The sequence below is a fragment of the Cupressus sempervirens genome, chromosome 11 (assembly GCF_028749045.1).
Source record: "Cupressus sempervirens isolate cs-2001-9-10 chromosome 11, ASM2874904v1, whole genome shotgun sequence".
Taxonomy (NCBI): domain Eukaryota; kingdom Viridiplantae; phylum Streptophyta; class Pinopsida; order Cupressales; family Cupressaceae; genus Cupressus; species Cupressus sempervirens.
In genome coordinates this window covers 366,096,850-366,118,977 of record NC_143128.1, presented here as the reverse complement: position 1 = coordinate 366,118,977, position 22,128 = coordinate 366,096,850, and the positions used below count along the sequence as shown (strand labels likewise).

Here is a 22,128-nt window from a genome sequence, read left to right as displayed (position 1 = left end):
TTTTATGCATATTGCAGGTACCGTGTATCGACTTCCCTGAATTGCCAGGATGAGGATACCCTATCGCATTATCTCAATGGTAAGAGGGGGGAGATAAATTCTTAAGTCCAATTCCTAACCTTTAAACCCATTTGTCCTAGGAAAATATGACAAGTATCTAAGTTAGTTTACCCATCCGAATTCATCAAGTGATGTGAATTCGTGATTTTGATCCCGGAGTTTGATTATGTTCTTTGCCTTCAGTTGAGTTGTCATATTTGGTTTTGTGGGTCTGTTGTGATTTTCTATTATAATTAAATCAAATTAAAAGAAAATTTAATGATTTAATTTAATGGAAATTTTATAAAGAAATTTGACATTTGATTATATTTAATTAATTGAGAAATTAATTAAATAAAAGAATTAAATTTAAAAGATTATATTAAATTTCTATTTTTGACATTTTTATATTTATTTAATTTAATAATAATTACTTAGAAGTTTTATTTTAATAATAAACTCTAAATAATATTATTACTTGAATTAATAAATGTATTATTAAAACTTCTTGTAATTAACTTGAGAGAGACATAAAATTTATAAAGTTTATTTTTATTAAATTGCATAAATCATATGCAAGAAATTTAAAAATAAAGTTATAGTTCTAAATTTGGCATATTTATAATTATTTAATTTAATAATAATTTATTTAAGAGTTTTATAATAATTAATAAACTCTAAATAATATTATTAGTTAAATAAATAAATATGATATTAAAAATGTCTCATGATTAACTAAAGTGAGAAAGAAAATTAATTTAATAAAGATATTTTAATTTAAATTGTTTAAAGTTAATGCATGAAAATTTTATAAAAAAAAATCAATATTTAATTATATTTGATTAATTGAGAAATTAATTAAATAAAAGAATTAAACTTAAAGATTTGATTAAAGTTCTATTTTTTGATGTATTTATATTTATTTAATTTAATGATAATTATTTAGGAGTTTTATTTTGATAATAAACTCTAACTAATATTATTAATTAAGTTAATAAATATATTATTAAAAAAATATCTCGTGAATTAATTAAATAAAAGAATTCAACTCAAAGTTTTAGTTCTAATTTAGGCATAATTATATTTATCTAAATTAATAATAATTATTTAAGAGTTTTATTTTAAATAATAAACTCTAAATAATATTATTAGTTGAATTAGAGTTTCTTGCTGGGATGGTTCCTTTTTGGCTGTGATTAAGTTTTGGCTTTTAAGCATTAGTTTAGGTTTTGATTGGTTTCTTAATTTGGGATGCTATTTTGATTTCGTTTGTTGAATTTGTGCTGTTATGGCTTTTGTATATGATAATCGCATGCATTTTTTCATCAATATGTTAAAACCCTTAGATTTTAAAAACATGTAAATTAAATCTTTACAAATACTTTGTTTATTTATAGCTCAGTTTAATTAATTTATGTTTGAGGACTTGGATTTTAGCTTGGTGCAGGTTAAGGATCGATAACACCATTGAGGAGGATTTTACAGTTTCTTGGAGGGCAGTTTATTTTTTGCTCTCAGTGGTATCTCAGTCTTATCTAAATTTGTTTTTGGCTTTCCCTCTTAAGGAAATTTTTTTGGTTTTTTCAATATGGATACATAGGGTACCATTATGGTTGAAAAGTTTAAGTTGCTTTGATAAACTGGGATGAATGACATGGATCTGCTAAGTCGGATTGGTTTTCTTAAGCTTGAAAGCTGTTAGTTATGGTTCGATTAGGATTAACCCTCCTAATCTAAGATCTTGCTTATTAATTCCAATTCTATATTAAAAGCCTGCACAACTTTTATATCATAATGGTTTCATTCGATGTAGATTTATGATGCCTGACATTATGTTAGACCGATTTAGCTATACAGACTTTCAGGATTTTGCTTTGTATCCTGCGAGATCTTGATGGTTAGTGTGCCCTTCTAATTAGGATTGCCCATGCTTTGCATGGCTTTACTAATTTTTTATGATTCGTGGGTTTGGTTTGGCTCTATGGAGTGGACCTCTTATCTTGGTCCCATTTGTGAGCCTTTCCTTTGAGCTTGGTTTTCTTGCTAAGTGTCAATTAATCTTTTCCACATTAAATTAATGTAATTACATATTGGTTTTAGTGTATAATTCATTAAGAAATATAGTTTACTTTTAGTTTCCATTTCTCATTGATCTTCTAAGGTAATTTCAAATTGTCCTTATTCTATTCCAATACATCTGGCCTTGTTAATATAAATTTGACATTATCAAGATTGGAATCCTAATCTCTTAGAATTATTGGGTTGAATGTTTTTTTCGCAGCTTATTATGACTACTAACCTTTTTGAGTGATTAGTTTGCTAGACAATAATATATAGCAAGGATAAAACGTTATCCAGTAAACGGGCTAATGAAGTTTGACTAAGAATCATTTGGCAAAGAACTTGTATGATATAGAACAGATGTAATTATTAGGGGTATGCCCCTCTTTGTTGTATATATAATTATATAAATGAGCTCACTAGGGTATGCTCCTTTTAAATATGTAATAATATAAGACTTTTGTCCCAGGGAAGACAAGAGGTTTTCTTCTCAGTTCTTTCCTACTAGTGCCCATTTGAATGGAGATAAGCTTTGTACTTTGTTTCATTTTATTAATAAAATACATCAAGGCCTTGGTTGTTTACCGATCAAAAATAAAATAAAATATTATTAGTTGAATTAATAAATATATTATTAAAACATCTCATAATTATTTAGAGAGAGAAAACATAAATTTAATAAAATTATTTTAATTAAATTGCATAAAGCGTATGCATTAAATAAAAATATAATAAATTAATAATAGAGCAAGCAATTATTTAATAAAGTTTATTTTAATTAAATTGCATAAAGCTTATGCATGAAATTACAATATAATAAATTAATTAAAAAAGAAAGCAAATTAATTTAATAAAGATATTTTAATTTAAATTGCTTAAAGTTGTTGCATGAAAATTGTATACAGAAAATTCAATATTTAATTAATTGAAAAATTAATTAAACAAAAGAATAAATTAAAGTTCTAATTTTAGTATATTTATATTTATTTAATCATAATTAAATAAGATTTTTATTTTAATAATAAACTCTAAATAATATTATTAGTTGAGTAATAAATATTATTTGATTAAAAATATATTAAAATATGTTAATATTTTATTTAATTAAAGCCTAATTAAATTTATGCTTTAAATAAAAGTCTAAATTTAGAAAATTGGTTAAAGAAAGATTAGAAAATGGTGTTATTTAATTAATTAAATATGTACTTCAGTTTAAAATATTTATTTTAAAAGTCTAATTTAAGAAGTTGAATGAAAATAGAATTAAAATATTAAAAGATTAAAGATTAAATATTATTTTATTATGATTATTTAATTAACAATTATTAAATTAGAATTGCATTTAAATAATGAACTTTAATCATTCTTATTAATTTAAATAATAGACTATACTTTAAATAGTGCTTACACTAATTAATAAGTGGAGGAAAAGAAAATATAAAAGAATATTTTAATTTAAAAGTTCTTTAAATGTGCAAAAAAGAATTAAATTTAAAAGATTTGATTAAAGTTCTAATTTAGGCATATTTATATTTATTTAATTTAATAATAATTTGTTTAGAAGTTTTATTTTAATTAATAAACTCTAGATAATATTGTTAGTTAAATTAATAAATATTATATTAAAAACATCACATGATTTAATAAGGAAAGAAAATTTTAATTTAATAAAGTTTATTTTAATTAAATTACATAAAGTGTGTGCATGAAAATTAAAATATAGTAATTAAAGACAAAGGGTTTTTGCATGATTGTATGATCAAAGCCTTGATTTGGGGGAAAAACTCTTAATTAAGGAAATTAGAGCTCATTTATAGATACATGGGGTTGGAGGAGCCAATTTCTAAAAAGAGGGCTTTCGAAGGGAAAGGAAGATTCTTGCATGTTTGTGTGTTCATTGTTTTAGCATCAGATCCAGGTAGGATCTTGTAAGTTTGTTCAATAGTTGCTTGTTCTTCAAATTCCAGTCTTCTTTGTGTATGTTGTGTTTATGTTTTCAGAAGTTCTCTGGGTTGAAATTCTTGTTTGAGAAAATTAATTTCCATTATAGAATTGTCTGTGATTTAATATGAAAACTTTTAGTAAATATTGAACTTTAGGGTTTTTTCAAAACCTAATGAATTATGAAATTCACTTTTTTATGTGCTTTATGTGACGAGTGATTTACTAGTGTTGGGGTTTTTTGGGTTGACCTAGCTTTGACGAATCTTAGGATGTTATTGGAGGCTTGGGAGTTTTGTGTTTGTGGTATTATGCTGAATTGATCTTGATCTTTTTATACCCAACCATGGTAATGTGTTTGGTATGCTCTATGATGTGTGTTGATCTATTGATTGTTATTGCTTTTGAGTGTTCTTGTGTGACGTTGAGGTGTTTGGTATGATTTGTTATTAATGATGTCATGTTATGACATAATTGACTTAACCATCTTGTGTCTTCGATCAATATTTTTGGGATGCTTTCCAATTACTTGTAGAGAACTAATATGTTATTGTGAATTATTTTTGATGCTTTCCAGTCACTTACATAGGACCGAGGTGATTTTATATGATTCTTTAATTTACACTTTTATGAGCCTAGGGTAGGTTATCTATATGTAATGTCGAGAAGTGGCTTGCAATGGAGGCCGAGGCCCTAAGTGGCTACTAGGGTAGTCCATTGTAAGTTGTTTAATAAGTGAAAACACTACACTAAATGGGAATAAAATGAACCTGACAAAAGTCTTTGTATGTTCTCACCCATGCCTCGAGTGCTAGTACAAACTAGGATGGGAGTAGAGAGAACGCTTGGTTGCGACCTTGCATCCATAGTATACCTTGTCAGTATGAGAGGATACTAGTGGCCACATAGGGATCACTAGGGGGTTGGGGTCTTGAGAGACTACTAGGGTAATTCTAGCGTGATTCGTGCAATGACACTTGCCCACTTACATAGTAGGTTTCTTACGTGTCTTTGTGTGCCTCTGGGAACTAGATGTCGATCTAACTTAAAAACTTTGAGTTAGATTTCTTTTAGGGTTTCCTGGACTTAGAGTGTACTTTTGATATGTGGTTTGATATCCTATTTGGGACTGAGACTATCTGCTCAACATGGTGGGAGTGGGCCATTTAGGTCCCATGTAGTCAAGTGGTAGTACATTTTTTACTCTTACCATTAAGATCCATCTGTAGTCACCATGGCTGGAGTTTCCTTGTCTACATTTCCTTTCATTCTTTCTACGTATCATTATGATGGATGTTTATATCTTTTATGATGGATAGTTTCACTTATGTATTGTACTTTGTATCATGAGTCCAAGGAGGATGATGTAATTCTATTTTTATAAATGTATATTCTTTTAGCCTTTCATAACCTGTAACATGTACAGTGGATGATTGAGCATTTTGAATTTTATTGCCAAGTGGCATTCAGAACAAATGTATATTATTTAAATGGACATTGGACTTTTAATTATTCTTTCATATGGATGCTGTAGTTGTTAGACTTAGTATTAGTTAAATTTAAATGTGACTCAACGTCTTGGGATCCTTAAGGAATGTAACCTGTTATGTATGCTTATAGATGATTGTACGTTATTGTTTCCGCTACTATGTGTTTGATGTGTATGTTTTATCTTTCTTGTTCAATGTTTTTTTTTTTTTGCCAAACTTAGTAAAACTTTAGGTTATTTCTTTTGGATCCCTTAGCGGGGCATTACACTAGCATATTAAACACAACATGCAAACTAGATTAGAGCATCCAACACAAGGCAAAAACTTGCATAAGATAGCTAAATGGAAGATTAGGTAAAACAAGTATTTCATTAATGGAAGACATAAGGAATTACAATGGCAGAGTATAAAACCACTATAGGTGGAAGCATAGAAGAACCCCAAATATTTACAAAGGATTACCTTTTATTAAAGAGTTCATGCATAACTCAAATAACACTTGAATTTCAAACTCCAACCATGGTGGAGTTAGATTACAAAGGAGCACAATAAATAAATATTAGAATAAAATCCAATATTGTGTAAAACTTTCTCATGGAAGTGACATAAAAGAGCCAAATGAATGCACCAAGTAAATTTAAGGATAAATCTGGCATAAGATAATCCATGCAAGTCAATAAAGAGGCATGGGATGCACTGATGTTGTGAATACAAGGCCCAAAAAGTTACTGTGCATTAAAGAATCAACCATGGAAATGACCACAAAGAATCAAATCATGTGACTGTCAAAAAATTATCGGGATGGGATAACACAAAGTATTAACCCACCCACACACACTTGTAGAGTTGACTCATTAACCATCACTATTTCACAAGCACCTCCAACAAGATGCTGCAAAAATGTGAAAGAAACCTTAGCTATTGATCATAAAAAAAGATGCACGACATAAAACATGATAAAGCATGGCACTAGGAAGGGTCTACAACACCTGCCGGTCCAATAGAAGAACATGTGGAAAAACCTTGTTTGGTTTCACCATTTTGCAAGGGGCAAAAGGGAACCCCTATGAAATAGAAAAAAATTGCATAGCACGAAGGTTAGCTATAGATTTTTGTGTTAGTCCACTGTGACAAATTTTAGGCCATTGATCTTTTTTTTAGACCAGTTATCTATGATGGGTTGAATGGGGGCAAATATAGCCAACAATGTCTAAAGTCCCTTGTGAATTCAAGGCCTATATATTTTATATTTCTATAAGGAAAATTCAGCTAGTATCAAGAAATAGACAACAATTTAGTGTTTTATGGGTTTCTACTATTTAGGCTTAGAATCTACTACATTTTTAATAATGATTGTTTAGATCTTGATGTGTTTACCGCTTCTTAAAACCCTCACTTGTCTAATCCACACAAAATATTTCATAAATCATTTACAACCCTAAAATTTCTAATGGAAACCCTAAAAGGTGGTTAGTTCATAGAAGAAATTGCATTAGTTAGCCACATTGTATAATTAAATCATTGATTCATATTCCATGAAAATGATGATGAATATTGATATTGAATCTAAAATAAACTTGTTATTTCAAATAAAAAAATAGAACTCTAATGTGATTACTAATGATTGATGGAAATCAGGAAAACTTGAGGAGGAGGGGGGTGGGGTGGGGATTTTTTTTGTCTTGGTTTGCATAATGATACCATTGTTGATTCTATTAGACAAGTCATTTTTTTACACACCAGAATACTTCTCTAAGTCCTTCTATTTGAGAGATCTCATGGATTGAGAGTCCCAAATAGCGATCGAGAGATCCATAGTCATGGAGTGCAAAGGAATGCAAAATATGAATAAAATGAATCTCAATTAAGCCTAAGAAATGCAACACCATGAAATGAGAGATTCAAAAACAAAAGCAAGAAGCTAGTGTCCAAGAACTACCATGAAATGATATGCAAAATGTAACTAAGCTATGTGAGATGCAAAGGATGCAAACTAAGCTAACAATATGGAAGTATTACAAGCCTCCTAATTAAACTAAGTGTGTTATTCTAATGCACAAAGAAAAACTATGCTAATGTCATATGATGCTAAGACTTAATGCTATGCAAGGATGAAGATGAAGCCACAAGATTCTCCACAAGCTACAAGAGTACCTACAAAAAAACCTACAACATAACACTAATGTAAAGAAGATGGATCCTTAGATGAGGAGATAGCTCTCCATTTTAAAGAAGTATGGACAGTAAAGATCATGGGACAAGACAATCTAATCAAGGGTGTGGAGTTGACTTTTGCATGATCCATGTGTAAGATCATTTTCACCAATAAGTAAGAGTTAACTTTTGCATGTCCATGTGAGACAAAAAGTCTTTTCTATTATTTCTAAATTGTAGAAAATGCTTTATGTGTGGAACTTAGGATAAGAGGTGAAAGCAGTCTTTTTATTTAATTACATGGGGACATGTTCCTTTTAATTAAATATGAACTTTAAGATAAAGTGGTCAAACTATAGGATAAAATCAAAATAAATTAATTTTTAAAGATTTGATCTAGGTACATGATTTAATAATTTGGGAAGGGGGCTAACAGTCTAGGTGGCCATTTTTAGGTGATTACAACTTTAAGACATATGAAAGGAAAGGTTTACTATTATGTTCATAGACAATTTTAGGAAACTTGTATTTTGAAGCCTTTTACTTTGACATAGATTTAGGGTTTCTCTCTTGTTATCACAATTTCAAAGTTATCCAAGAGTAATGCTTCAACCATTGTTGATGTTAGTAAAGTTAAGATTAAGTGAATAAACTCCAAAACAACTGCCATATGAACCTACACAAAGTGCTTCATCATGTTCCATGTAGGTAGCATTAATTATTGATCTATTGTAATCATCACATGTCTAGGAATCCTTGCCAATTGTTTCATCATGTTTCTACTATGTAACCCAAATTACAAGCCAATTGTAATCATTTCGTATTTCTCTCTCAACAAATTTGTTTAATTGTTAATTTTATCATTTTATTTTATTTCAATATAAACAACAATAGATAAATATCACAATATCTTGATAGCAATATCACAATTGGACTTGCTGTGGAAATTATCTCCTACTTATCAATAGATAAATATACAAACATGAGCTAAACCAAACACAATAACATACAAATATTAAAATAATATACAAATACACTATACATTAATCAAAGTCAAGATTGTACATTGCTTATAATAACATAGGGGGCCTGATCACCGAATGGATGTTCCATGGGCCATTGTGGAAACTGCAAGCAAATCCTTCCATATAAGGAATTTTATTTTGCCACACACAAATCAATGCTTTCCTAAATCTGTCCAAAAGGGAGGGAATGCATATCACAGAAATTCTGGTTGCCAGAATCGAATTTGCGAGGAGATGACTACTTCTGGAGAGATGAAGCGGCGAGTGATCATTCATTTGTCTTGGAAGGAAACTGCATTCTCCAAGATCTAAGGCTTTTGGGCTGCCGATCTAGATCAATTCTAGCACAATCCACATTGTTGCCATTCAACTTTGAATCTTTCAATTCCCCAACATTTTTGCTCCGCGAAATTTTCTCTTGACGGCTATGGATGATCTGATTAACCTCCAGATCTGTAGAAAAATCACCATTCACATATGATCTGATTTCACTATCAGTACCACCATTATTGTTGCTATTCATTGATCCTATTTCATCTATAGAGATAAAGTGGGTTTCCTGGTCTTGCAGATTCCCAGAGTACCATCTTCCCTTGCCACTGCCTTCGGATTTGCGTAATCCTTCTTTCTGTGAGATCTGAGAAACCATGATTTTTCTTGCAGAGGCAGTGTCCTGATAGGGTTCATCATTACCATAAAATTGAAATGGTTTGGACTTTCTAGGCATTGGAGTTTTGCTACGAAACTTGAACTTGATCCTTTCAAAATCATCTGATTGTATGGAATTACTTAGCCTAGGGCTCTGTGATCTCTGTGTTTCAGCTTCCTCTGCAATGGACATTCTTGGCCTTAACCTAATTTCAGACATGCATCTATTGGGTACCCTGTTTGGGCCCTGATATTGTTTTCTCCCTGAAAGAGGGGCACCTCTGTCAGACTTAAAATCATCCAATATACTTTGAAGGTGATTCGATCTGGAAGGAGATTGCTGGTTATTTGATTTTGGCTTAGCCCAATTGTATATCGGCTTATTCACGCAAGATTCTCTCCCTCCCTGTGCTTTCTTTCTGTCAGGAACATCATTACAAATACTCCGACATTCAATGTCACTGTGATCATGAGTGCCCCTCTGTTTCTCGCTGCATTTGGAAACCCCACAATTTTGAAACCCTAGAATGCGATTTGAATGCCACCGTTCATTTGTGTCCCTCAAGAAACTTCTTTCAAAAGCTTCATCACTCGAATTAGAAGAGATTTCACTCGAATCATTGTCCGTCTGGCTTGAGTTCTGATTATATTCACGACTTGCGAGAGTCAGGGCAGCGTGTGCCGCCATTGTTGCATGTTCTGCAGAATCAAGGGCTTCATGGGCTGCAGTTGCAGCATCCGTGTACCTGATTTTCAGCCCCTTGTATTCAACATACAACTCATCAGCCCTTGAGTACCTAGCAGAATTACAGCAACCATTTCCAGTAGGAAATTCTGGGTGATCATCATTATAATTCTTGGTTCTTTTGCCTTTGCTTTGAACTGATTTATCTTCCCCCCGCAATGAACTTTTTTGATCTCTTTCAGATAAACCAAGCTCTCCTGATCTGGTCAGTCTGACAGAGGATTTCTTCCTATTTTCAAGCCCAAAATGAAGCGGAGAATCATAATTTTCAGTATCAAGTAGCTTTCCATTTCCATTTTTGGCACAAAATATATTATGCATTTTATGCTTTTCATCATCATCCAGAGAAGAAATTGGCGACAATGGCGGAGAAGTGGACATTTCAGGTGCTCGCTTCAAAGGTTGTGAATGCACGGGCCATTTATCCAGTTCACTGACATGATTGGTATTTTCTGGAACTGAACTTGCTTCATAAGAACGCCTTGATGATTGATTTATCTTCATTGGTTCCGTGAAACAATCTGATCCATCCTACAAAAAGAGCTTTTGTGATATGTGAATGATTTCAACTGCATGATCTGACAATGCATTTTTCTTGAAGAAAAGTAGGGAATTTGTGGGTTGAATTTACTCACCGTAAAATTTTCAAATTTCCATCCAATACCATTTTCATTAGCGATTTCTTTAATCAACTTCACTTTCACATATCCACTTGGTTTGCGAGCTGACAACTTTTGGCTCATCTAGAATAAAGATTCAAAAAAATTTCATTTGGGATTTACTCAGGAGGAAATGTTTTTGAGTGCAACTGTATCCATACTGCAATGGCAAATAAATTCCTTACCTCCTTGTTAACCCTACTATCAGATTGTACTTCGGGTAATGTCGCAGTAAATTCTCGCCCATACTTCGAACTGAAAATGTATCGAATTTGTTGAAGCTCAGGCAATTCTGCACATCTTTGCGCAGCAAAACAGAGACTTGATATTGCTTCTCTCAGGCCATTGGGGCAGGACCTTAAAAGGTTTTTAAACAATACCACTTTAGAACATATTTACACTGCTAGAAAGAAAAGTGAGCAATTATGAGGAGTTCTTACTTTTGTTTTTCAATAAAAGGCATTTTCTTGATCACATCACTGCAAAACCCTTGAATGAGAACATATACATCAATCATGTTCTGCTCCCTGAAAACATCGTCTATCTGCAATTGCACAGAATATATTGGAAAGGCCATAACACTTAAGGTCAAAATGCATCTGTTCACTTCCTCCTTAAAATGCACACCGAAATTATGGAAAATAAGTCAAACTAGGGTTTCCTGATCCTCCATGAATTGTGGGCTTGGTTTAAATACTGATTGCATTTCTACATCATTTGGTTTATAGATTTCTCTCTTTGAGATGATATTATTACATACCTAGTATCAGCTTAACAACGCTGAAAATCAACTTAAAAATATATAATTCTAAATGAATTTCAGATCATGAGTATACCTTAGATAGTGCATTGGTTCTTTCCTCCTTCTTAAGAAGCTCTGCCACATCTTTCTTGAAAGCATTGCGTATGATTTCTCTCTGGCTTTTTAACCGTACGGTGCGCAATATTGTCTGATCCAAGAGACTCTTACTGTTCATATTATATGCAACTATAACAGATTAGTAATTTTTACAAAGCCCAAATTCTATTCTATACACTCAAACTTATAATGACTTGTTGATTACAAGCTACTGAAAACAAATGCCAAAGATAAATTCATGGTTTGGACTGTTTACATAAAGTCATAGAGGCAAATAGAACAAGTCTCATCGGGAGTACCATTTTTTTCAAGCCTGTTCTTAAGTGGGTTTTATTGTGGGAAAATTGTATAGCCAAGTGCATTTTAATTTGGGGTGGTACTTAGGTAATCTTGATGCATTTAATTTGGAGTGGTAATTAGGGAATCTGTAGATGCAATGAGTGCTAAGTGCATAATTTATTTTCATGAGACATAAGTTTGTGTGAACTGCTATCAATACAATATGAATCACTGAATTTTACTAGGAAACTCTTCAATTGAATTCTGATAACAATATCATAAAATGCTGCTAAATCAGACCCAGATAATGAGCACAGCTTTCAAATTAATATATAGAAGATATTCCCATTGTTTGTTTGCCCATCTACACAGTTTATAGTAGACAAAAATAAAATAAAATGGTTTTACTGTTTATATTCTCTCTACATTTGCTAAATGTCACATATTCACTTAGACCCAGAATGACACTCTACAGGAATAATTCCCAAATAACGAAACAGTTAATCTAACACCTTGCTCCTAGCCATAAGTAATGCCATACATTCTCATTTGTAGAATGATGTCCTCCAACTAGACTACTGAAAAGTGGGAAAAAAACTGGTTAAGGAAGAGAGAACTGGAAAAGTTAAAATACCATTTTACAGGTCTGAAGCTCTTTGCCAGCAGAGTGTCCAGCAGCTGACCCATTTCCTTAAACCTTCACAAACCCCACAAACGGGATTTTTCAGGAAAGCTCTGGATTTGTTCCACAAAATTACAAAGCTATTTAACAGTGATGAATGCATTCATTTTGATAAGTTCAATTTCAATATACCTAATCTGTGTCACTGTCTTTCCCAATCTGAAGTTAATTCAAGTCACAATCCCGTATAGAACACTCATGGAAGGAATAGCAGAAATAGGCATTGCAGCAGGGCTGTTTAAACAAATTCCCAAATGCCAACTGATAAGGAAATCCGACATGACTGATACTGATGATTCAGGTCTGTGCTGTTGTATGATAGCTATAACGATCCCTCTACGTTTCATCACATAATGGGGGAGACAAAAGAAGGAATCGAGTTATATCAGCAATGTGGGATTGAAAGAGACTCGTATTTTAATTTTAACTTTTACCTGTGCAAGTTAATGTCAATTTCTTCACTCTCGGTTCAAGCAAAGGATCTTTAGACTCGCTACATTCCCAATTCTGTTCGGCAGCTCGAACGAAATATGATCAAAATAGGAATGTTATAACAACTGTTCAACACATTAAATATTGTTAATGTACTTCCCATCAGCAAGCTTTCTCAATTAAATTATGATAATCAGTACAAATATTTTTAATATATTTTTTTTAATAAAAAATGTTAAATGTTTATTTCGAACTGTTTTATTTAATTCCGAAATAATTTTATTTGTTATATACATATAGACAAAAAGTTTATGTTTTTTTAAAAATATCAAGCCTAGTATTATTATTTTTTCAATATTTTGATGGAAAATTGATTATTATTATGCTAGAATTGACTAATTTAATAATTAATTGAATATAATTTTGATTGTAATTTAATAAATATAATTAATAAAAAAATTTAAGTTAGTTTAGAAAATTGATTATGTTTTATTTTTATTATTTATATAATATAAAATTATATAATTATAAATAAAATTAATTAATAAATTTCAGTTTTAAATACAACTAGTGTAAAAATTATGAAAAATTTATTATAAATTTTATTTTAAAATATTAAGTACATGTATTTATCTAGAAAAATGTTTAAATTATTTTGCTTTATTATCCTATATAAAATTATTTATTTAAAATAAATAAATATTATATTATAAGTTAGTTCAAGAACGATTGCAACATCCTTGTAAGTTTCAAAATGAAACCCAAGGTAATTGAAAGAAAATGGTTGGCAAAAAGCAGTTTCAAAAGAATTACTTGCACAAAATGAAATATTATTTGAGAACTTCTAATCCTTCTAATGACCTATCTTTTGCTTCGCAAAAATCAAGGGCTTCATTGCCATGGAAAAAGAATGTAGTTTCACCTCAAAAATTCAACAAAATCAATGAAGAAGGATGGTCCCTAGTCTGCAATCATCAAAGGAATTGTTGTATATCTAAGCCATGCGAAACTCATACTTTTGGGAGGACACCAACTTGCACATCAGGTGCAAACAATGTTCCTTTGGGAAAAATCCATTATAATGATTCTGATGAAGGCTGAAGCATTGTATCCCTATGATTGTGCACAAGATAAATTTAATTTTCTCATATATAGAAATGAGTGCTCGAACAACCTTTGGGACAGATGCAACATAGTAGTAGGCCTTTTGGGGAGCTAGCCAAACTTCAAATTATAATATCTCCAACTAGTTTTGAAAAGCATTCATAGGTCAAGTAGGTACCTCAACCCTCCAAGATGGTTTCATTTTTATCAAATGCAAAGATCACAACATTAAGGATAGCTTTCTCAAGAGCCCTACTCTATTTGTTAAAGGTTTTCCAGTTTTTTTTTTTTTTGAATAGGAAGCTAATTTTGATAATTCTAGAGTTTTCTCTACTTTTGTGTATTGCCAAGTAGAATTCTTGAACTTTCTAGTTGAACTCATGCATAGACACATTTTTGGCCAAATAGGCGATCTATTAGGAGGGTTTAGAGGATCACTTGAAATGTTCTAGCTTCTAATAATGTCAAAATTTTGGTAGAATACTCTGCTAATAGGTTTTTCAAACCAATCGAACTAATCTCTAATAACTCTATATATGAACTTTATCCTTCCTTCTTTATTGGCGATATCCAGTCTAAGATCATTTTTTCAAATCCTAATACTATAGTAGAGTTTTATGAAGAACATAATGAATACATGGATCACTCTACGAACAACAATGACTTGACTGTTGTTCTAGGATCCATTAACCCTACAGATGGGAAGGGTGGGATTCCCTCTCCTGAGAAGGGAGGGAAGTGCTCTACTTCAGATACCAAAGAGAAGGAGATGGATATCTCTTGTGTTCCAGATTCTTAGGTATGGCCTTTTGGAGAGTTGTAGGACCATCCTCTCTCTTAGGAATCAAACACCAGCCCTAATAAAGGGGTATCCCCTGCAACTATGAATAGAATCCTAGAAAGGTTTTTGACTACTACCCTTGGGCACCTCTCTCAGTTAGAGGCTCTCTTTGATAGTTGTAAGGAGGTAAATGAGGCCCCTTGGATTTCTGTTAAGAAGAAAATGAAGACTAGTAGGGATCCTTCCCCAGTCTCCCCAACCACCACTAGAAGCGGGGTGAAAGTTGATATCGGAAACAAATCCATCACCCTAGGAAGAAAAAGCAAGAACCAAATCAGAAAGGAAGAAAAAAGAAGGAATCTGATGGATGGGACGCAAAGAACCATCCAAGAATCATGCACTCCAATCAAAGCATGAAGATCATTTCCTTGAACATTTGTGGACTCAATGGAATCCATAAACAAGAAATAGTTAGGGATATGGTAAGGGACCATAGACCAGATGTTTTTTAAATCCTGGAAACCAAAATGAAGAAGGAAAAGATTGAGAAGATATCCTTTGGGAAAGGCATGAAAAATGTGGCTATTGACTCGGAGGGTTCTTTGAGTGGGCTGCTAACCACATGGAAGGATTCTTTGGAGGCCAATATCATATTTAATGAAGGTAATATTTTGCCTATGAATTTTTTTAATCCCAAAGATCAAATGTGATGGTTTTTGTTGAATCTCTATGCTCTTACTACCAAGAATAGCAGAAGGATTTCTTGGATCAAAATTTTGGAATTGGTTATCAATTTAGGCGACACCAAATGCATTATTATGGGGGATTTTAACACTCCTCCCTTAGCTTCCAAAAAGTTAGGAGGGATACTGCCTAATGTTGAAAGTAGACAACACTTGGTTGATTTGATTAGGGATCTGGCTCTTCTAGATGTGGACCTTGGGGGCTATAAATTCACCTAGTCCAATAGCAGAATAGGCCAGGATTGCATTTAGGTAAGGTTAGACAGAGGTCCTATTTCTTTGGATTGGCTAGGCAACTTCCACTGTAAGATTTTTGCTCTTGTGAGGCTTAGATCAAACCATTCTCCTATTTCTCTTACTCTTGATAAAATCAATAGAAAGATGGCCTTGCCCTTTAGATTTGAAAAAATGTGGTCGACTCACCTTGGTTTACACTACAAAATCAAAGATTGGTGGGATATTGAGGTGGATAGGACCGCCATGTATAAGGTTGCAAAGAAACTTAGGTTCATAAAATTAGAGATCCGCAAATGGAACAAATCTGACTTTGGCAATATTTTTTAGGACAAAGAGAGGATTTTGGGGAACTTGGTTGAGGTGCAGAATAATATCCAGACTTGGGGTTATGCAGAATAATATCCTTTGATGGAAAATTACACCAACACTAAAGGTTCCATCCCCCTCTTAATACAAGGGTCAAAGACAAAGGGGAGGGTTGTAGCTAGTCTTTCCCGCTTGAGGGTTGGCATAAGGCCAATTTTGATGGGGTGGCCAAAGGCAACCCGGGAAAGGCCAGGGTTGGTGGCATCATAAGAAATGTGTATGGGAAAGGGATTGCTGCTATCACTACACCCCTTGGAATTCAAACTAGCGGTGCACCAAACAATCAATTTAGCAAAAGAAATAGGAGTGAAATACCTTTGGCTGGAAGGAAACTCTAAAAACATAATTGATTGCCTTAATGGGAAGAACAAGCATACTTGGACTATTGCAAATATTATTGATGAATGCATCCAAAACCTTCTAACTTTTGAAAAAACCTATGTGGCACATGAGTACCATGAGGCCAACAATGTGGTGGATAGGTTGGCAAATTGGGCAGTCAAGTATAATGAGGTGGCTAAGTGGATAGATGGACATGATATCCCATCAGAGTTTCATGAGGTCATCAAAAGGGATCGTATCCCGAGTAGATTGGGTATAATTAAATACCATAATGTAAGTTAGTAAGTTGTGGGTTGCAGTCAAAAATAACATGTGTGGATTTATTATGATAATCAATGATTTATGGGGAATGTGCAGAGTTGTGAGGTGGAAGTAGGATATTTCTCATACTTCCCATATCTACAATATCCATCAACCTATGTCCCGCTTGTGGGAAGCAAATTCACAAGGCAAAAAAAAGGTGTAAGAATACGAGGAGAGCCGAAGGCTTGCAAGTTTTGAAGGGTTCCAATACAGACTATAGAGATTGCATTGAGAAGAACACCATGGTTGGGGAAAGACACAAGAGGGAACTAGATAATGAAGTCCAGAAGTGGAGAAGATGGTCCAAGGTGTGGAACATCCTGAAGAAAGGAGAAATTATGAATTATATTGAATGCCTCCATGGATGGAAACCCTCCGTAACCAAAAGTATGGTTAAAAACTAGAACGAGGGCATGGTCAAAATCGATGGGGTGGATATGGAAGAAATTATCTCCTTGATTATTGGCAAGAAATTTTATAGAGACTAAAAATTATCACGATAAGCGATGGTGGAGTTCACTAAGAACCTAGAGGAGAAATAGGTGCTAGTGAAGAGAGGTACCCATTATCTCCCAAGCTCCATCAAGCCTCTATGGAGATTTGTGCTCTGTGCTATCATCAAATATGTTACTCTTGATACCAGGTTTGATCGCATATGCACTTACCACTTCGTGTTACTCAACCATTTCAGGTATGGGGCAAAAATCTCTATCCCCTTCTGCCTTTACTCTTCCATGAATGATAACATTAATGAGTATCAAGAAAAGAAAACTAGGAATCCAACAATCCATGAGGGGCTACTGTTGTTAATTTATGAATACTTCAAAGCGAGGACTATAAGTAAACAAATTAAAGATAGGAAAGAGGGCAAGAAAAGAAAAGGGGAATCCAATGAGTCTAATGAGATTTATTCACCTTCGAATATGGAGGAAAGTCTTGAGATGCACATGGATTCAGAGGACTCCGAGTCCCTGCAATGCGGCTCAGGGAAAAAAACCATCAAAACTAATAGAAAGGAGAAAAAAGTGCTCCCTGAAACCACACAAGACATTGACACTTCTTTAGATAGGGGTTGCAATGAATGGGTGGAAGGGATGGACATGGGAGAAGATAGTGCAGAGGTAGAGGAAAAAATCAAGAAAGGGGATGGTAAGGAATGAAAGAAGAGTAAGAGAACCATCACTACCAAAGTGCCAACAAGCAAAGAGAAGGAGGCCACAGTGTTAGGGAATCAAAAAATGAAAACCCTGAATGACAACAAGGACAAAAAGGGTGAGGAGAGTGAGAAGGTGGAAGGGGATCCCAATGATAAGAAGGGACCCAAACAAGGCCTTGAGGATTTTGGCACTAGCACTTATAGATGCTCAGTCACGTGAAAGGATATGAAGCTGGTGTGGTAGAACTTTGACTTTACTTCAGCGATAATGGGCATCAAACGGGAGCTAATAAAAAATCAGGTCAAAGAAAATGAAGAGGGCAGAATCCAGCTAGAGGAGTTGATCGATCCTACTCTGGTCATCCTCAGTGACATTGCTAAGGAGAACCTAGACATGGATGTTCTTAACAATGTGAAAAATAGTGTGGTGGATAGCTTCCATACCACTAAGTGGCTTTTCCACGAAATCCTTAACCTCAAACACAAAGTGAGAACTCTAGAAAGGGAGACCTATAGCTTAAAGAACAAGGTCAATGAGGATGAACAAAGCATGGACAGAAGAGTGGAAGAAATCAATAACAGGACTTGTGCGATGAATAGGACAATGCAAGGTATAGTTGAACAGAGCTCTAGCATCCTCAAGGACAATGAGAACATCAAGAGGTTCATTCACTATGTAGACGACCAAAGCATCAAAAAGGAGCAAGACCTTGACACCCATATCTTAAAGGACAAGACTTTGGATGAAAGTGCAAGGAAGTGAACCAGATCCAACACTAGCAAAAAGGACTTCTTGGCCCCAAGCCAGGAGCTTTCTGAGATGGAGGTAGCAGGCAAGCTATTAGAGCTGGAGATCGATGCAACTAAAATGCTGAGAGAGATCGTTTGAGTGCCCTGGCCTTTTGTGGGTTGCCTTGGTTTTTTGGCATCTCTCTCTAACTTTTCTTCTATTTGTATCTTTGTTCAGGGAGATGTTCTTTCTTTTTGCTTTCTAGCTCTGTTTGTAGCCTTATACGTTCTATTCCAGACTGATCTTTGTTATGTTTGGGCTTCAGGGCCCTTTTAAAGCCTGTTTTCCTTAATCAAAAACATAATGAATACATGGATCATGCTAATAATAATATCCAATTTAAGTTTCTAAGTAATGGGGGCTTCTATTTTTTAATCAATCCCTAGCTATCGAATTAGAGGAGGGTGAAATTCCCAATCCAATTTTGATTTCTACCCCTACTCCTATTTCAACTTAGGCTACCATTTCATCCCTCCTCCCACATTTCAACATCTTCCAAACCCTTGGAGCATCTCCAAAATTATGTACACATTGTAGATGAGCATTATTCTGCTCCCAATTCACCATCATTCTTGCCTCCATCTTCTACACACTTAAATTTGGTCGTTCAAGTAAGGTTAGTGAATTCTCCCCTTTCTCAACCCATAGTTGTCCCTTTTGAACCTTGTATAGTTCCCCCAAATGTATCAATTAGCTCGCAAGATGATTGCCAAGATTCAAAATCTAATTATTTTTCTATTCCATTTGCAGCTCCATCTTCCAATTAGGAAGTTCTTATACCTGCCAAGGTACTTATAGAGTATATAAACCATGATAAATCAACAAATAAAGCAACAATAGATCTACAAATATATTCACTTCCCAAACTTGATTATGGAATGATTGATGACAACATAATCATGTCCAAGGCATTAGAAGAACAAACTAAATCCTCCAAATATATTCAAGATGAAATCAAGACTAATGTCAATTTTAGAACCAAACTATCAAGTAACTGTGCTGAGGCTGATAAGACAAATAAGAATATTAGATTAAATTTTGAACTAAACTTTGATCTGGTTTCAAAAATTCCTTTGGATGAAGTTGACTTAGATAAAGAAGACTTTTTTGAGGAGTTCGACTCTAAATTAGAAGATGAAAAAAGTGAAGAAGCGATACAGGATAAAAGATGGTTAGTAGAAAGAATCATGGAAATGGATAAGGAGGAATTAGAAGATGAGGGTTTAGAGGATTAATGCTATCTAAGTAGTTTGTAAATAACCCTTTAATAATAAATATTTATTCGACATCCAAAATCTGAATTAAGTCTTGATACTATAATATTATTTCATTTTAATTTGATAGTAAATCATACCATATAAACATTATTTTGATTAATTCTTTAGTAGCAATAGAACATTAAATCTATTAATAAAATATTTGTTAAACAGAATATTGAGTTGAAGGCATCTTCTAGCTAAGTTTTGTAATGGACTAACTCTATGCCAGCTTAACCCAAGGATCTCTGTAGGTCCTTGAAGATCATTTGGTATCCAAAGTTTTTATTAGTTAATACTACTCAAAATCACTTTAAAGGTCTTTAATGGAAGTCTATAATTTTTGAGTTTATGAAGACACACGAAGAATCTAATTAACTCTTCATATGTGGCCCGCTTAAACTCCCTTATTGCTTTCAAGAATATTAAAGATCTTTCATATCTATTTCAATCAATCAATACTTTCACTAACTAAGATTTTTGGGACCAACCTACTTTAAAACTTATTCAGACAAGATACTTATGAAAGGGATTATTTACTAACAGTAATGAAAATTTCTACAATGAATACTATCACATCAACCAACATTAGAATAACTGGTATTAAATTAATATTAACTTTTTAGATACATCTTTGATAAATACACAGGGACACCTAAGAAAAATATTTGTTTATAAATATTGAATTTCAATCATGCAACATTAATGCATCTAATAGTTTCAACAACCATATGGGTATGTGTAGGATCATGGTGTGCCAAAAAGTGGCAATGTGAAAAAAATAGAGTTTGAACACGTCTAAAAGCGCTTCAAAATCCGCTCTGACTTTTTTTCACCTATCCAGGTACCAAACCTGGAAAGTAAGGCCCAAGCCTTATCGGATATCTGATTTGAGATCGGATATCTGATCTCATATCGGATATCCGATATGAGATCTGATATCCGATATTGGCGGCATAAAAATTGGAGGGAAAAGGCACAAAAATTAGAGGGAAAAATAAATTTGTAAGTGATATAACTAATTTGAGTTATGAAATGTGTAAAGATATAATATACAACCTATAAATATATAGTATAATAACATAACTATTATATATAAAATTATATATATATATATATATATATATATATATATATATATATATATATATATATATATATATATATATATATATATATATATATATATATATATATATATATATATATATATATATATATATATATAATGTAATGTAAAGATATAATATATAATCTATTAATATATAATAATATATTATGTTATTATTATTATTATTATTATTATCTATAAATATAATATATATTATTATTATTTTTACTATATTTTTGTTAAATATAATAATGTAATATATTATATATATGTTATTAATACATATTATTATTATTATCATATATAAATTATAATCTATAATATATTATTATTATTATTATCATATGTAAATTATAATCTATAATATATTATGTTATTATTATTATAATCTATAAATTATATATATATATATGATTGTTATACTATATTATTATTATTTTTAGTATATTATTTCTAGTGGAGTCATTTATATGGGTCAAACGGGCTCACAGGATGACTTATGACCCCTTTCAACACATTCCATGACGACATATGTCCTTAAGGGATCCTAGGACCCCTAGGGACATATTAGAATAGTTTATATGGGTCGAAGGGGGTCCTATGAACCCTTTTGACATATTACAAGACAACATTTGTCCCTAGGGGTCCTAGGACACTTAGGGACATATTAGAATCATTCATATGGGTCGAAGGGGGTCATAGGGTGACCAATGACCACCTTCAACACATTCCACGATGACATATGTCCTTAGGGGTCCTAAGACCCCTAGGGACATATTAGAATCATTCATATGGGTCGAAGGGGATCATAGGGTGACATATGACCCCCTTCGACACATTCCACGATGACATATGTCCCTAAGGGTCCTAAGACCCCTAGGGACATATTAGAATCTTTCATATGGTTTGAAGGGGGTCATAGGGT

At 32.8% G+C, this 22,128-nt stretch overlaps 1 protein-coding gene across 3 annotated transcripts; it reads right to left on the bottom strand.

Moving 5' to 3' along the window:
• Positions 1–8,700: 8,700 nt before the first annotated feature.
• LOC149529589 (uncharacterized) lies at positions 8,701–13,149 on the bottom strand. 3 transcript variants are annotated; one of them, XM_089810187.1, is made up of 8 exons: positions 13,017–13,125; positions 12,715–12,918; positions 12,535–12,597; positions 11,599–11,731; positions 11,203–11,306; positions 10,948–11,119; positions 10,739–10,846; positions 8,701–10,634 (listed from the first exon to the last, which is right to left on the bottom strand). In XM_089810187.1, the coding sequence occupies exons 3-8, from the start codon at positions 12,585–12,587 to the stop codon at positions 8,979–8,981; spliced, it is 2,226 nt and encodes a 741-aa protein (XP_089666313.1). In that variant the 5' UTR covers positions 12,588–12,597; positions 12,715–12,918; positions 13,017–13,125; the 3' UTR covers positions 8,701–8,978. The 3 variants fall into 3 exon arrangements, with proteins under 3 accessions (XP_089666313.1, XP_089666312.1, XP_089666314.1); XM_089810186.1 differs by having other exon boundaries at positions 12,715–13,149; XM_089810188.1 differs by lacking the exons at positions 12,715–12,918; positions 13,017–13,125 and having other exon boundaries at positions 12,535–12,678.
• Positions 13,150–22,128: the final 8,979 nt, after the last annotated feature.